This window comes from Orbicella franksi, chromosome 5, assembly GCF_964199315.1.
Source record: "Orbicella franksi chromosome 5, jaOrbFran1.1, whole genome shotgun sequence".
Taxonomy (NCBI): domain Eukaryota; kingdom Metazoa; phylum Cnidaria; class Anthozoa; order Scleractinia; family Merulinidae; genus Orbicella; species Orbicella franksi.
Window position 1 is genome coordinate 21182103 of NC_138149.1, and position 15563 is coordinate 21197665.

The following is a 15563-nucleotide window of genomic DNA, read 5'->3' on the forward strand; positions in this document are numbered from 1 at the left end:
AAGGTAAGAGAGTAAATCCCAAATGTAGGTCCTCCAACTAAGGTAATCCCTCTTAAGTTATTTTAAGACATGGTGCCCAGTTCTTCCGAGGTTCTTACTCACGCGATGTGTGGACGGCCGAGGCGACTTTCTCGAAACTACCTGAGACGAAATGGCGGGAACGTCATTTTATATGATTTGATTTCCTTTCATAGCAGAGATGTTTTCTGCACTCTCAGCCGTCTTTTTGTTCGGCCGGGCTTTCGTTTGTTTTGTGCTCGTTTTGCTGTTCATTATTTGGCTGTTTATTCGGTTTTAGGGAGTTAAATTAAGCCAACTTTAACGGCAACGGGTACAATGGCTGGGTAAGCGTGCGTTATAGTTCTTTGTTCATTTCTTTGCCGTTGTTTACAAAAAGTCACAAAACAACAACGTGGAATAGCCACATGCTGCATATTTCGAGAGAACGTGAACTATACAACGGCCAATAGGCCCTTTGCAGCTAAGCCATCACGTGACCTATTTTTCATAAAATTATGGCTGTAGCTTAACGAATGCCAGGAATGGGAAAAACATGTCGAAAATATCAAAATGGCCAAGTTTGAGGCCCCCATCATTAAAGAAGGAGATTTTATGACGGTCCGAATTTTTAAAAGAATAAGAAGATTTGTGTAGAAAAAGTTGCTGGAGAGCAAGACCTTGCTCTCCAGCAACATTTTGCATACAAATCCTCTAAATTTTCGGAAAATTCAAACTGTCGTATAAACTTACTCCTTAATTCTAGGGGCCTCAAACTTGGCCATTTAAGTATTTTCGATGCGCTCTTTCCATTTCTGGCATTCTTAAAGTTATAGCCCGTAATATAATTTTTTTTAGGAAAAATTTGGTCACGTGACCCCAGCGGCAAAGAGCCTATTTTTAAAATTTCTTTTTCGAATTTTGACGCTGTCTTATATATTCCGTTTGGGATATTTTGACAGTATAGACAAGCCCGAAACGTTTAGACTAGCAAAGAAAATTTGACACTTTTAGAGGCTTTTGAGCATTATTTCTAATACGGGCAAAATGAATGAATCTAAATTCTCGCGAGATTCGTAGGTTGAACATTAAGTAGTTTTTTAATCGATGTTGCCTTTGGCGTTGTTGCCGTCGCTGCTAAAACTGCTTTTGCTACTTGGGCATCAAGCGTCTTCCTGCACTTTCGACCATCTGTTTGTTCGGTTGCCTAGCTTGTGTTTGGACGTTCGTTTGCTTTGCACTCGTTTGTCTACTCATTTCTCTGCGGTTCATTCAGTTGTTATTGTTTGTTATTGTCTGTGCCGTCTCCTATTTAAACTCCTATTTATATTAAGTTTCGAAATGTATTAAAACATACCGAGAGCCGAAGCTCCTTTGCTTGTAATCAAAATATCAAAGAAGACATCCCCACAGCGTTGGAGATTTTCCTTTGCTTTGAAACGAAACGAAACGAGACGAGACATAAACAGATCCTCCACGAAAGCATCCACGCAACGCGCGAGTAATATCCGCGGAAGAACTGGGTACAATGTCTAAAAATAACTTAAGAGGGGTTACCTTAGTTAGAGGACCTATATGGAGGATTCACTCTCTTACCTTGATAATCTCTTGGTGCACAGGCATGACACACACGATCAGTTGATTTGGCTGATCTTTTCATTTCTAGACCAATTTCAGATTTCTGACAAAGCGCCATTTTGAAATCTTTCACGCTTAGAGACCTTGAAAAGGTTTTGCATGGAAATATTTAAATTCTCCGAATTGATCTTGAGCGGACAACAACAAAGTCTACAATTATCGTTTACACTTCTCTCGATTCCTCCCTTGACTGGCTTTGCCTTCGCCGCCATCGAGCAAACATCGCATCGGATAGTTTTGTTTTGATAGACTATACAGTATCACAGTGACTTTTCCCTGCCAAGTTTCTTAGTACGATCTATGCTCTGATCACAAAACCTGTCATCGGGTTGTCAAAATATGTAATAGGGGGCGGCAATAAAAAATGGTGGTAATCCGGGCAGGCGTTTCCTCGCGGCCTCGCCGCTTTGTGCGCTCGCGCTCAAATTGTTTAAAAAATTGCTTAAACCGGCAAGCTACGCAGGGAAGGTTATTAACAGCTACAAGGTAAGGCCTTATGGTATAATCCCGTAAACAAATTAAGCCTTTTCCCTTTTAATAACCCTGAGACTCAGGCAGCAATTGGTTATTGGAGCTCGTCAAGTAAGCACCATTCTTACCGCAATCAGCCCACTGTCCGCGGAAATCAGTATCAAATGAACACCACAGTGTGTTACCCCAAGCGTAGGTAGTGCAAGAGTCAAAAGTCTTCCCTCCATAGGTGAACGGAAAAACACAACAGCGGCCTTGTGCGTCATTTGTCTTTTTGTCAGGTGGACACTGGTCACTGTTGAAGTCAAAAAGGAGAAATAGATAGGACAACAAGAACTACAGAGTAATAGCTAGGAAAAGGGGGAAACAACAAGATAGACATTAGAATTTATGCCGGACCGACATGAGGCAAATTAAGAATTAAACCTTCTTAGTCAGTCTTAATTTCTTTGATGAAATAACATTACATGTAATACGGAGCCGGTTTTACTTTATTCTTTATTTAAACTTTTAGTAAAACCCATGTCAGCTGCAGTTTATTGCAGATGCAGTAGACAGAAACATTGTGAAAACAAAATGAAAGGAGATATATACCTACTAGAAGCCAGATTTACGCTCCAAACGACCAATGTGGAAATGCAAAATAATGAAATCATCTTCGCAAACTAGTGAGGCTGAAATTAACGCATTTTAGTACGCTGAAATTTAACTTCAACAGCACAACAACACAATTTCCTAGCATTATTTAATTCATTTGTCATTAAATAACGAGAACCGGCCGGTACCCGAAACATTCTATGGTACACTCTAAAGATTCAAGTATTAGATTCTCAGCAACAAAGCACCGGCGCTGTCAAAGATAATCATGAAGATCAAGCTATGGAAACATATACTTTTTGATGTGTTTTCGCCTATCGTCCACACTTAAAGACAGTAAACGCTGATGAAAACGGTAACTTTCGAAAACAGTTTCAAAAGTGGAGCCTTTTGAAAATACATCGTTTTGAAACGCTCGGTTCTAGCGTGGATAGGTGACAACGGAGGCATTTGAAAACGGTACCGAAAAAAGCGTCATATATTGCGGCTTCCATCATCATGTTCGGGTGTTTTAATGTAGACGATAGGCGAGAACGTACCGAACTCTCATGGTAGGCGTTTTCGAATGAAAACGCATTATTGTGGACAGGTGAAAAAAAAAAAACGAAAAACGAAATCGCTCGTGTGGGCGAAAATAGTTTGCTTCGTTTTTGTTGATACGAAAACGGATAACTGGATTAGTGTGGTCGGGGCATACAATTTTGTAAAGGGCTCAATGCCTACAAACCCTGTTAGGATACAGAAAATGATTTGCTGAGCTTTCACTATCAAGGCTTTAGCCAATCAGAAAGAAAAACACCAAACCGTGTCAATATGTTCGTTGTTCGTTACTTGTGCGAAACTATTTCAAGAGATTTTAAAAGCGCGTCATTTTTTTTATAGAACTTTACGACTTCCCCTTTTACGTCCTATCATAACCTCGAGAAGTGGGTGTCACAATATGAAATAACAAAACACAAGGGAGATAGCGGTCATATCCACATAAGATATAATAAAGAAAGATAAGAAGATATTGGAAGGGACTTGAAACTCGGGCTAACTTGAGAACTTTCGGTTAAATATTACATTAAGCGTTAGATCCATGAAGGGGTTTGCGCTTTTCGAGAAGTAACAATACGTTGTTTTTTCTTTTATACTCAGGGAAATAGACCTTCCGCTCCAGGCCAAGTTTCCGACTCCATTATAGGAAAACAGACTCGCTTTCCCTCAGAATTCAACAGATCCTTGGAAGATGGAAAATAAACCATGGCTGAAAACACTTACAAGACATTATAAATAATAGAGGAATTGATTTGGAAAGATCTCTTACTGCCCATAAGAAAACTCGTAAGCTATAAGGACAATACAGTTTAATCTTAACTACTGGAACGCAGTTAACTCCGATCCTTAACAGAAATCAAGGAGCGCACTGATTTGGAAGGCACTAAGGTACTTTTGCTAACAGTATGCTCACGGTGTTTACAGCTTACCTTTTACAAAGAGGATCAATCTTTTGCTTCCTGCAGGGGACCTTCTTTTAAACTAACATCGGTGAACGAGCTGCTTTTATCTCTTACTACATACCATAAATTATCGCCATGGTTCAATTTTCTGTTTGGTCTTGAGAGCATAAGAATATTTCCCACCCACAATCAGCAACAAATATCTAAGTTTGAAATGTAAATAGTATATTGATTAATTTATTTTAAATTAAAAAGTCACTTATGGACACTTTAGTTACCAGCTAAATCGTTTGCTAAAGAGAGCATTTTGAATGAGAGAAGTCAAGGCTTTCTTTCATTTGCTTTTCAGTGTGACCTACACGTTACTTGCTAAATATTCTGTTATTTATTAATCTATACATCCTGCCTACCTAAGCGTGCAAGCCCAGTTGGTTCTTATTAGGTTTCCTCGCCATTTGTTTATCTTTTTTCTACTTTACTAAATTGTTAATTAATTTTTGCAACTGACAAATGCTAGTAAATGAAATAAATAAAAAAGAATGCATTTCCTAGAGAGCATAAGAATTTTTTTTACCCGATCAGCAGCTAGGTTTCTGAAGTAATTTAGACATCTTGCAAAGCATGAAATGTTTGTTTGGCTAAACATAGAAACTGAAAGAACTATGAGCACACACACATTTTCCACCAATTTATAACATTACGGTCATCACGGCAGAAACACAGGTTTTGCCAATAACTCTGTCTATAATCACAATGTTCGCTTTAAAATCCCTTTTGCTCAACAGTATTCCTTAATTAAAGTGCACCTAACACCAAAACTTTTTTTTCGCTAAAATAATAAAGCTTATTTTGTGGAGTAGTTTGCCACAAAAATTTTTCGATTTGGCTAAATCCTCGAATTTCTGTGCCCCTTCGAAACCGAGTTTCGAATGGTTCGCGACTGCGCATGGGGAATCTGGGGAGAGTTAAAGCTGTGACGTCAAATCCAGAACGAATGCTTCGGCTGTCCCAGTCAGGTCTTTTACTTTGTCCGAGTGTAGAAGCCTTTTTACACTACAAGTTCTTTCGCTGGGACTCCGCAGTCGACCGATTTCTGTTTTTACTAACAATGTCTTCTAGTTCGTCTGATTCTGAAATGAGCATTGACTCAGGAAACTCTGAAATTTATTATATCGCTGAAGAGAATGACCGCTCACGCTTATCAACATCGCAAACTGAATAGTCAAACGGTGACGACCGAGCTGATCTGTATGCCGACTACTCTCTGGCCAATGGAGAATGGACAGCCAAATACCAGGAGGTGGATGCTGACAAAGAACTCGAACGAGCTCTGATGGACAGACTCGAAGGCAATGATATGTAGAAGTCGAAGAGTGATACTAGTAAGACTGTAACGCGTGGCGCGTCTTTACTATCTTCGCGCCTTCTTCTATCTCGAACTAATATACTTTCGTAATAACAGTCAAGTCCGTTCACTTTCTCAAATTATTTTAACTTCATGCGTTCAATGTAGATCAAAATGATTATCCCATGACGGTGTTTGTGTTCTTTACGTGCAAGTGTAGAAATTGTAGCGTCGCTTCCCTTCAAAACATCAACGAATGTTATGGTTGTCAAGACTCAAAGAAGAGTGATCTTGCTCTTGAAGATATTGGCGCTGATGTTATCTTAAAGTGTGTTACTGAATATCCAGGAATTAAACCTGTATGCCTTCAGAAATGGAGTTTAAGATTAGCAGCGGGAAAATACAAAACTAAAGGGAAGTCAACATTTTACTTAACAGTGATTCTTCCAATTTACAAGTATAGTTGTGAAACGATCAGTTACATGTATAAACAAGTCATTGTAACGTTCCTGAGTAAGAGGGGGGGTAGCTCTGGGGTTGGTTATGTTATTGCAATCATTGGTTGGTCAAGAGTGAATTACAATGTAAAATGGGGTTGACTAGCCTACACGACTTCTACGGTTCGTGACATTTGTACATTTGCCGTTCTCTGTTCGGTCACTCGACACGATGTTGTGTAATAAGGAGGAATTTTAAGTAGAGTTGAGCCGTTAAATCGTGCTATGGCAAATTTTTTACAGTTCATAGGTCTGCATGGTTTCCGCTGTTATCTGCACGTCGACTCGTTGAGTTTGACACCTCTGTAATTTGCCATGTGTTTATGCATTGTTTAGGCTCATTTCTATTGCAAGATATGCTTTTAAGTCTCCATGAATTTGCTTTTGAGGGACAAAACATGATATGAAATTTACCGTGAACATGTTGCTTACTTGCATTCTATATTGTGACGCCGGGCCCGGCTGTGATTAGAACTGTTTGCAAGCACAGTAGGTAGATCCTTATCACGGATATCATATTTGTTCTTGTACGATTTCCTTCGGAGACGCCGTAGCTGTACTTTGAGAAAGCTATACGTTTGTCTAGTGACATTCTTATGTTTCTTGCAGCTATCTGATCGAGCTTATGTTTCTCTTGCTCGATGTATAGGTTTATTCCTCCTTTGGTTGTTCTGGCACCACATGATTTAAATGTAGCTGTTTACGCGCAAGTCCTCTTGACTGTTTTGCGTGTTTTATATCCCATTGTTCGGCTTAGTTCAGGCAAGACCATGGTTTCGATCCTCCATGTGGATCTCATCAGTTGCCGGTATTTCTAAAATACTCTATACGTCTGAAGTTGCTAGCGCAACTCGTACCTCTGTGAGAATGCAAGACATTCTGCGGCTTGGCACAAACTTCTCGTGGTGTGTACCCATAGTTAGTAGCTTGTGACGGATAGAACATGCCTGGTTTCTATTGGCTATAACAGCTAGCCAATGGCGTAATGTACTTTTCGATCCTTACTTTTTTGAAGCTCGACCTCGTTATTTTGTGTTTCTTTGACGGCATTTTTTCTAGATTTCTGGGCACTCGATGGCTGATCTGCAATGTGGAGCTATTTTGATATAAACGCACCTGTTCTTTTGCAAATCCCTTCTTTAAAACGGGGTTGACTCTATATGTCGAGTGCGTATTTTTGCTTTTTGCTCCTTGACGTTAGTTGAGTGCTGGTATGTCTTGCACGATGTAGAACGGGGCACGTCCATAATAATCGTATCAATGTAAAATGGGGTTGACTAGCCTACACGACTTCCACGATTCGTAACATTTGTACATTTGCCGTTCTCTGTTCGGTCGCTCGACCTTTCTTGTCGCTTCACTCGTGTTCATGAAGGGCACTTCATGTTGTGTAACTTACACAACATGAAGTGCCCTTCATGAACACGAGTGAATAAGGAGGAATTTAAAGTAGAGTTGAGCCGTTAAATCGTGCTATGGCAAATTTTTTATAGGTCATAGGTCCGCATGGTTTCCGCTAGAAATAAGGGAGGAAGGGAAAAGAAACAATACAGATAACAAAGCGGCTAAAAGCCGCAAAAGATTAGAGCGGAAAAAATCAAAGAGAAAAAACGCTTTCAAAACAACATTGAGTCACGCAAGCAACATATCAAAAACCTGCCAAATACTCGGCTGACAGACGAGCAAATTACCCTGCTATCCCTTGGTTTGAAATTCATTTCTGCTCCCGTGACAAGAGAAAACACTATCAGGCGCCAGCTACTCAATGACTTCAGTCATTTTGCCAGAAGAATGCGCCTTAAGTACATATTTCACGGTCACGACAAAGAACCTCATCCTTTCCACGTCAAGTCAGACTGGGACCCACCAGTCCAGCCCTCAGTTGCTCTAGAAACCTTTCTAGAAGAAGTCAAATTTGACCTTGCTAATATCACATTGAACAGGCCGAAAGACAACCTGCCACAGGGAGAGCGAAATGCTCTCAAAGAACTATCGCGTGACAAGAACATTGTACTAAAGAAAGCCGATAAGGGTACCACAACCGTCGTAATGAACAGAACAGATAAACTTAACGAGGGTCAAGTCCAACTTGATGATATACATAACTACCGACCCCTAGACAAACCTATGGTTGACACCACGGCCAAAAAAGTTCATCGATTGATTCGATCACTACTACAAGAAGGCCACATAGAGAGGGTCCACAATAGGGTTCTCAATTCCCGCTTTCCCGCCCATTTTTTCCTGTTCATCCCGCCATCCCGCCCTTTTTTGTCTGGAAATCCCAATCCCGCCCACTTTTTAACGACGTTTCTGCGTTAATTAATAATTTTTTAAATTAATAATTAATTTACTTATTAACACAAACTTCTTAAAAATGAAAATCGTAGAAAAGATTACAAAAGAATTCAATGGGTAGCAGTTTCTTTCAGTAAACGGTTTACTGTTTTGTTTTCTTTTGTCCACGTATCAGAGAAAGGAAAAGGTTGTTCATTCCGATATTTAAGAGATGGCCCGTAAATACACTTGACAGTTTCTTTCAAAGCTTTCAGCGTCTTCACTTTCCTTGAGATCTGGGCTCAGAACATTTCTTTCCAAAACAAGGCATTCCTGCTCGCACATCCTTTTCGTAAAATATGGCGACACAATTCGTAATTCTCATACTTCGTACGGTAAACCACTATCACCGCCATCCGGTGTGGTCATCCTGGCCAAAACAAACCAAGCGCTCTGGAAAAGGTCGAAAAACTAGAAAAACTAGAAAGGATCGGGGGGCCAAGATTACAGACACAAGCGTCGAAAATGTCGGAAATGGACAGATGTCATTGATGTCAGAGGTCAACACAAATGATCGCAATCAGTACAAATAGGACTCAAAGACCTCATACAGTCTCATGGTACTAATGTAGTCAAGCGATAATGGATATGTTTGACAGAACCTGACAGGGTGCAGAGCTGTTGCTATTCATTACTTGAAACCTGGCACAGCTATACGTACGTTTCTGCCAGCTTGTGGTTTTTGTGTTGGTCAATAACAATTTATGAGGTCATGTAAGAATTGAAATCCCGTATCCCGCTCTGTTCCCCTTACGAATCCCGCATCACAACCCTATAAAAACACGAAATCCCGCTCCCGCTCGTAATTGTAATTCCCGCTTCCCGCCCCTGTTTTCAGCTCAACTCCCAAATATCACGGCGAAAAAAAGCCAAATCCCGCATCCCGCCAAACCTATTGGGGACCCTCCATAGACGAAATGACGGCTAAACGGCTCTCCCTTACGCGCGACCCTCCGCGAATACCAGTGTTTTACACACTTACAAATATTTACAAACCGACACCTGTTGGTAGACCAATTATATCAGGGTGTGACGGCCCTACAGAAAGGATCTCAGCTTTTGTTGACCACCTTATTCAGCCAACAGCACAAAAGCAAGCCTCGTATCTTAAAGATACAACAGACTTTCTTAACTTCATCGAGAAGACTTAACTGCCTAAAAACACCATTCTTGTCTCTATGGACGTCACCAGTCTCTACACGAACATACCACAGGAGGAGGGTATTACCACTGTATGCGAAGCATATGAAGAATTTTACCAGGAGAACCCTCCAATTCCTAGCAGGTATTTAAGAGAAATGCTAAATCTGATTCTACAAGAAAACTCGTTCCAATTCAGTGGAAAGATTACCTCCAAACTCATGGAACAGCCATGGAACGAAAATGGCCGTAGCTTTTGCTAACATATTTATGGCCAAATAGAAAAAGAAATACTCAGACAAAGTTACACAAAACCCATTTTTGGAAAAGATACATCGATGACGTCATATCTATGTGGAACACAAGTAGGGACAAAATAGAAGACTTCCTTCTAAAGGCAAACAGTTTTCACCCAACGATCAAATTCACGGCTGAAATCTCAGAAACTGAAACTACATTCTTGGACACGAAAGTGTACAAAGGTTACAGATTCAATAAGGAATCTATTCTTGACGTGCGAACTCATTTCAAACCTACAGAGACCTTTCAATACACGAATTTCTATTCGTGTCACCCACCAGGCGTCATGAAAGGCTTTATCAAAGGAGAAGCGTTGAGACTTCTGAGAACAAATTCCTCTCAACTAAATTTTGAGGAAAACATGAGTAATTTCAAAACACGCCTGCAGAATAGAGGTTACCCAGCTAGAATTGTAGAAAAACACCTTTCAGAGATTAAATTCTCTGATAGAAAAATGTCGCTAGCACAGAAAGACAAAACCGCACAAAAGAAAATATTGGCCTTTGTTACGCAATACCACCCGGCGTTGCCTAACCTAAAAGACACACTTCTGGGGAAATGGCACCTTATAGATAATCACCCGCTACTGAGAGAAATCTTTAAGGAGCCCCCATCATCTCGTATCGCAAGGGAAAGTCCCTAAAAGACATCCTAGTTAAAGCTAAACTATGAAGGCTTTACTGACTTATTCATCCGCGAACGGCAGGAGTCGTGCAGGCTTGTCAACACTTTTATCATTCTGAGGAATCACTGCAGCTGATCATTAGCACGCAGAAGTGTGCGCTTACGGTTGGCGGATAACAGACGGCTTCTCACAAGAACAGTTCTGCAAATCCTTTTAAGATTTAAAAACACTCGTAAAAGTAGTAAAAAGAATGTTTGCATTACTACTGTAATGATCCAATTTAGTGCCCGGAACACTAATTTACTTACTCAAAAGAGCACGCGTGTCAAACCATGTAGCCTGGGTGAAACCCATAGTAGTAAGATCTAATAAGGGAACCGACTAATACAAAATATATAACTGAGTAGACTAAAATATCTGCACTAAAATATGATTAATACAAAATGCAATCTAAAATGTTTTAAAGATAAAGCTAAACGTTATAGGTAATGTATCGATAGCTGATCTATTGTAAAAAATCTTCGCTGATAAGATTTAAGCGTATCATGTTGAGCAGAGGATACAACCCTTGCAGCCGGCTTCTATTAAATCAGTTAGATCTTTGCCACGAATGCGCCTTTTAAGTGTTTTGGCTGATCTGTCATCCTAGACAGTTTTCCCCAATATCGCAGTGAGTGCCTACCGTACGTTACAGAGTTATGCCTAGAAGAGGAGAAATCAGATCGCCTCATATTGTACCTGGAGTTATGTTCAAAGACCTCAGTGCTCTAATCGAGGATGCGTGCTCAAACTGCCTTATATGCCCTTCTTAATTCTTGAACTACTCACTTAAATATCAATTTTTATTTCTCTCTTGTATTATACTGTATTTGTAATTTTAGAAACAGTTTTTATATTATTTATAATTATTTATTCTTACTTATTCCTAGTGTACCCAATTAATTTTAATTCGTATTCTTAACTGTACATTTTAAATCTCAATACATTGTAACGTAGTAGTGTCCCCAATTAGCTTCTGTAAGCTAAATACCTACCCTGACACTTAAATAAAGTTATTATTATTTATTTTATTTTTCAGTTACGTTTTTTCAACATGAACATCAGAATGTGAAAAAACAGTTTAATTAATTAACAGTAAGAAATACTATGGCTCAAAAGCTGTTGTAACGGCATTAAGCTGTTAGAAATATGGTCATTATTGCGTTCACATGAGGAAGAAGCTAAGAAGACTATCTCTCGTTTCATCGTAAAATGCCGAACTACAGAAACAATGCTTTATTTACTCTTGACACTTAATACACATTTGCGAAAAAAATATTACACTTCTGCAATTATTGAAACTATTTCAATTGTACTCTTTCTTCGAGTTATAGGTTTTGGAAACGGTGAGCGTAGTGTTCAAAGCTTAATGAAGATTTTCTGTCCCGATAATCTCGTGAAAAAAGCAACAGAAGTAAGGTATTTGGTTTAAATAAGGTTTTCTCGCTCGATGCAATAGTCCCGGCACCTCTTGTTACGATTCCTGGCGGGCAAGAAATGAAAAAAGCCGACATTCACAACACGACCTGATATCTTGCTCAAAATCTTCCCATTCCTCGACGTTGACATCAATTCCAAGAAGTTGGCTAAGTGCATCATCTCGTACAAACTCTCCAGTGCGACGAAGAAACGTGAACCTTAAAACACGTTGTGCGCATTGCCCTATGGGACCATAGCAGTGATGGTCAACGTCACCGCATATAACCTCGTTGATAAATGGCGGGAAAACTGATGTTGGAAGCTTAGTAGTCGCAGCGCATTCAGTGCACAAGCGCACCAGAGAGGTGTCCTCCACCACAGAACCTCGTCTCCAGCATCCACGTTCAACGGAACCTGGGCTTAAAGACACCATCCTCTTTTTGCTCCATTGGCTACTGGTTTTAACGTGTTTGATCTGATCCATCAAGTGGTATGAGCTATTTGCACTCAACTCGACATTCGTCTGGCTCTTAGGAGGCTGATCATGTTTGGCTGGCGGGAAGATGGAGGATTTGCGAGATAAAGATTGCTCGTCTCCAGAAAGGTCGGAAAATTTGAACGCGTCTTTCCTCTTTGTTGCCATATAACGCGGATTGAAACCGCCAATGTTTTTGAGCTTGCTTAACAACTCGGCTTCTTTCAGACGCACACATAATGAACGAACTCCAGGAAAGATGTTATTAGAAGGAAAGCGAGGAAGGTTGTACACAACACGACCGCATTCTTTCTCATTAATTATTGAGTGCGAGGGTCTAGACCATGTTTTTCTTGATCGGAGTGGCAAATGTTTCGCTTTTCGTCCTAACGAAGATGAGAGAGCGGCAAAAAGAACCATGAACAGATTTAGTAGCAGCATCTGAAAAACAACGGGGAATAAGACAGACGTTATCAGACAAAATAAAAAGGAAAGAAAGTACGTTGTTAGAATCGCAGGGACGATACAAGAATGCATGTATTACAAGTAGCATGGACGTGCGAAAGGAATTTGTTTGCTGAATTTCGGTATTGGACAATTTCTCAAACGGTATTTTAGTAATTTGAATAAATCTTGAATATTCAGCATGCTTTTCTTTAGCTGAGAGGTTCGTGTAAAACCTCCATGTTTTTCGACCATTTTCGGGTTTCTGGTCCTTTTTGGAGACAAGCTAACCAGCGCCACTCGTTTTTGGCTCGTTGTCTTGCCCCCCTGATAATGAAACTCCCAGCTACGCAGTCTCCAAGAGGCATTGCGGTATTTGCCTAACATTTTTTTGGTAATGCAGTACCTTTCACCATCAAAAATGTTCCCCTCCTGAAACCTGCAGCGAACACAAAAACAAATCCAAAACAAATCGATCAAACTCTTAAACAGTCGCATGCTTAGTTTTGGAACCTAAAACACCCAGAAAAGATCAAATGATAATAAATAAATAAAATAATAGGAATTTGCACATCCCACGGAGAGGCTCTGCGTCGCTGTTTCCAGATCGAATTGGAATTTAGAAGAGTTAGTTTCTGTGGATGGAGGAAAACCGGAGAACCCGGAGAAAAAACCCTCGGAGCAAGGCGACAATCAACAACAAACTCAACCCACTTATGATGCCGCGTCCAGGATTCGAACCCGCGCCACATAATCAATAACAAAGAGCGCCATTATAAAACAGAGTGTAATTCCTGTCATTGCTTGGAATCTCTGTATGACCAAAAATATCCTTACAATTAAGCTACCAAAAAGTGGGATCGTATAATCTGAAAAACTGCTATAAATGATTGTTTTGTTATGACAGCCTTCCTCTGAGCCAATAAAAGAAACATGGCAACAAGGTTATGTATCTATCAAGCTCAATTAGTCTTACAGGAAATATGGACCTAAAGGCTTTTGTTAGAGTAAAGAACATTTTAAAATGCTCAACTAGTCTATTTTAATGATTTTAGTCAACGTTTTACAGTCTTAATCTTCTCTTTCAAGGGCCAATACCTATGTCAAACTGTTGGCAACAATTAGTATACCTATTAATAAGCTTGCTTCTATTATGGTTCAGTCACTAACTCCTTATGCTGGGGATTGAACCTATTACCTTTAGGGTTAACTCCATCAGTTCTGTTCTGCTCTACGTAGCTGGTGTTATGTCCTCACTTTTTCAGTCTGCAAATAAAGCAGAATGCGTTAAGAGGAACTGTCGTGGATGGATTATCATAAATCTGGCTTAATTTTTTTCAACATCTTCATTTTAAAGTCTTCCTGATCTTCCTTTTGTTTCCTAGGTGGCATCCCTTGTTTTTTTTTCTTCCTTGATACCATCGAATGTAAGATATTTATTCCATGGAGGTTCCGGATTCCACTCTAGATTCTGATGTCACCTGGATACACTCCGGTTTATTTCGATTTCCAGATCTCTTTTGTCTGCTTTCAAAATCTTTTAGTGTGATTTTCAATGACACGTAAATTCAAACTTCAAACCTCAAACAACGCTTTTATTTAGCGCTGCCGTCAATTATGATTTATTACAATTATGGAAAATGAGGGTTCGCCATAGGAATGTTTCGTGCCTTTTTGCGTCTTTCATGTTCTTCTGGCAATCTTATAGAAGCAAAAAAACAAGTTGGACGCTCATTTGGCAAACAGGTACCACGGGTACGTCTTTTCCGTTATAAGAACCTCCAGATTGGAATCTAAACATCTTATGTTTTCAAAATATTGCCATTTATTTTCGATGCTCCCATCTTTATAAAGAAATCGCTTACCTTCTTACGTGTAAACGCTTTGCTCGTTGTAATTGATCCTTAGGCTTGTTCGGAACAAAAATACAACTTGATCAAAATCGTCGAGTATAGTAACAGTTCTTTGGGACAGCTCCGACAGATAAAGAAGTCCTTCAACTCGACGAAGTGTCATCTGGTTCTTAAGGGCTAAGCAAAACTTGCCACAAGTTATTAATGTTTAAGTTACGAATTCATAAATATATCATTAATTAACGCATTAGAACCACAGGGTATCTTTATAACGGTGACCAAAATTATTCACGTGAACTGCATGGTCGACGCAGTTAGAACTTGACTCCTCGTTTGACCAAGATCTGCAATCCTTTTGTATTGTCGTCAACATATCCTTTTTACTCTGCAATAGTTCCACAAGTTAATAAGATTGGGCGAGCAATTAGCTGGTTCTTCAGCGCTAAGATAGACTGGCCACAAGTTGAGTGACGTGTAGTCCGTCACGAACTCATCAATCTAATCATAGATTAATGCATTAGGACAACCGTGACAAGGCTAAGATTGTTTACAAGAATTCGTTTTCTTCCTCGGCCGAGATCGACAATATCCATGCTGCGATAGAGATTGTCCTTTTCACCCCGAAAGATTTATTCAAGACTCGACAAATGGTTAGTTTGGTTTCTTAGGGCTAGGATGGACAGTGATTTTGTACATTGACGTCACAAATTAAATACTAAAAGCAAACTCTTAAGTTCAAAACTAACAGCGATTTTAGATCAAACGCTAACTTTACAATTCCAATTTCAAGCCAAGCAAACGTTATTCATGTCACAAAAGACAAAAATATTGCACTAATATTTTCTGAAGGGAGTAATTTTAGCAGCAACTGCTCCTTGAACGAAATGACTTGAATTGACGTCATTTGGCATTATCAGACAGGGGTTAGGGTTTAGGGTTTTAGG

At 39.7% G+C, this 15563-nt stretch overlaps 1 protein-coding gene across 1 annotated transcript; it reads right to left on the reverse strand.

Moving 5' to 3' along the window:
- Window positions 1-11765: 11765 nt before the first annotated feature.
- On the reverse strand, window positions 11766-14506 carry LOC145487273 (uncharacterized). The gene has a single exon (XM_081466020.1). It carries the CDS (start codon window positions 12857-12859, stop codon window positions 11903-11905), a length of 957 nt encoding a protein of 318 aa, XP_081322146.1. The 5' UTR covers window positions 12860-14506; the 3' UTR covers window positions 11766-11902.
- Between the last annotated feature and the right edge of the window lie 1057 nt (window positions 14507-15563).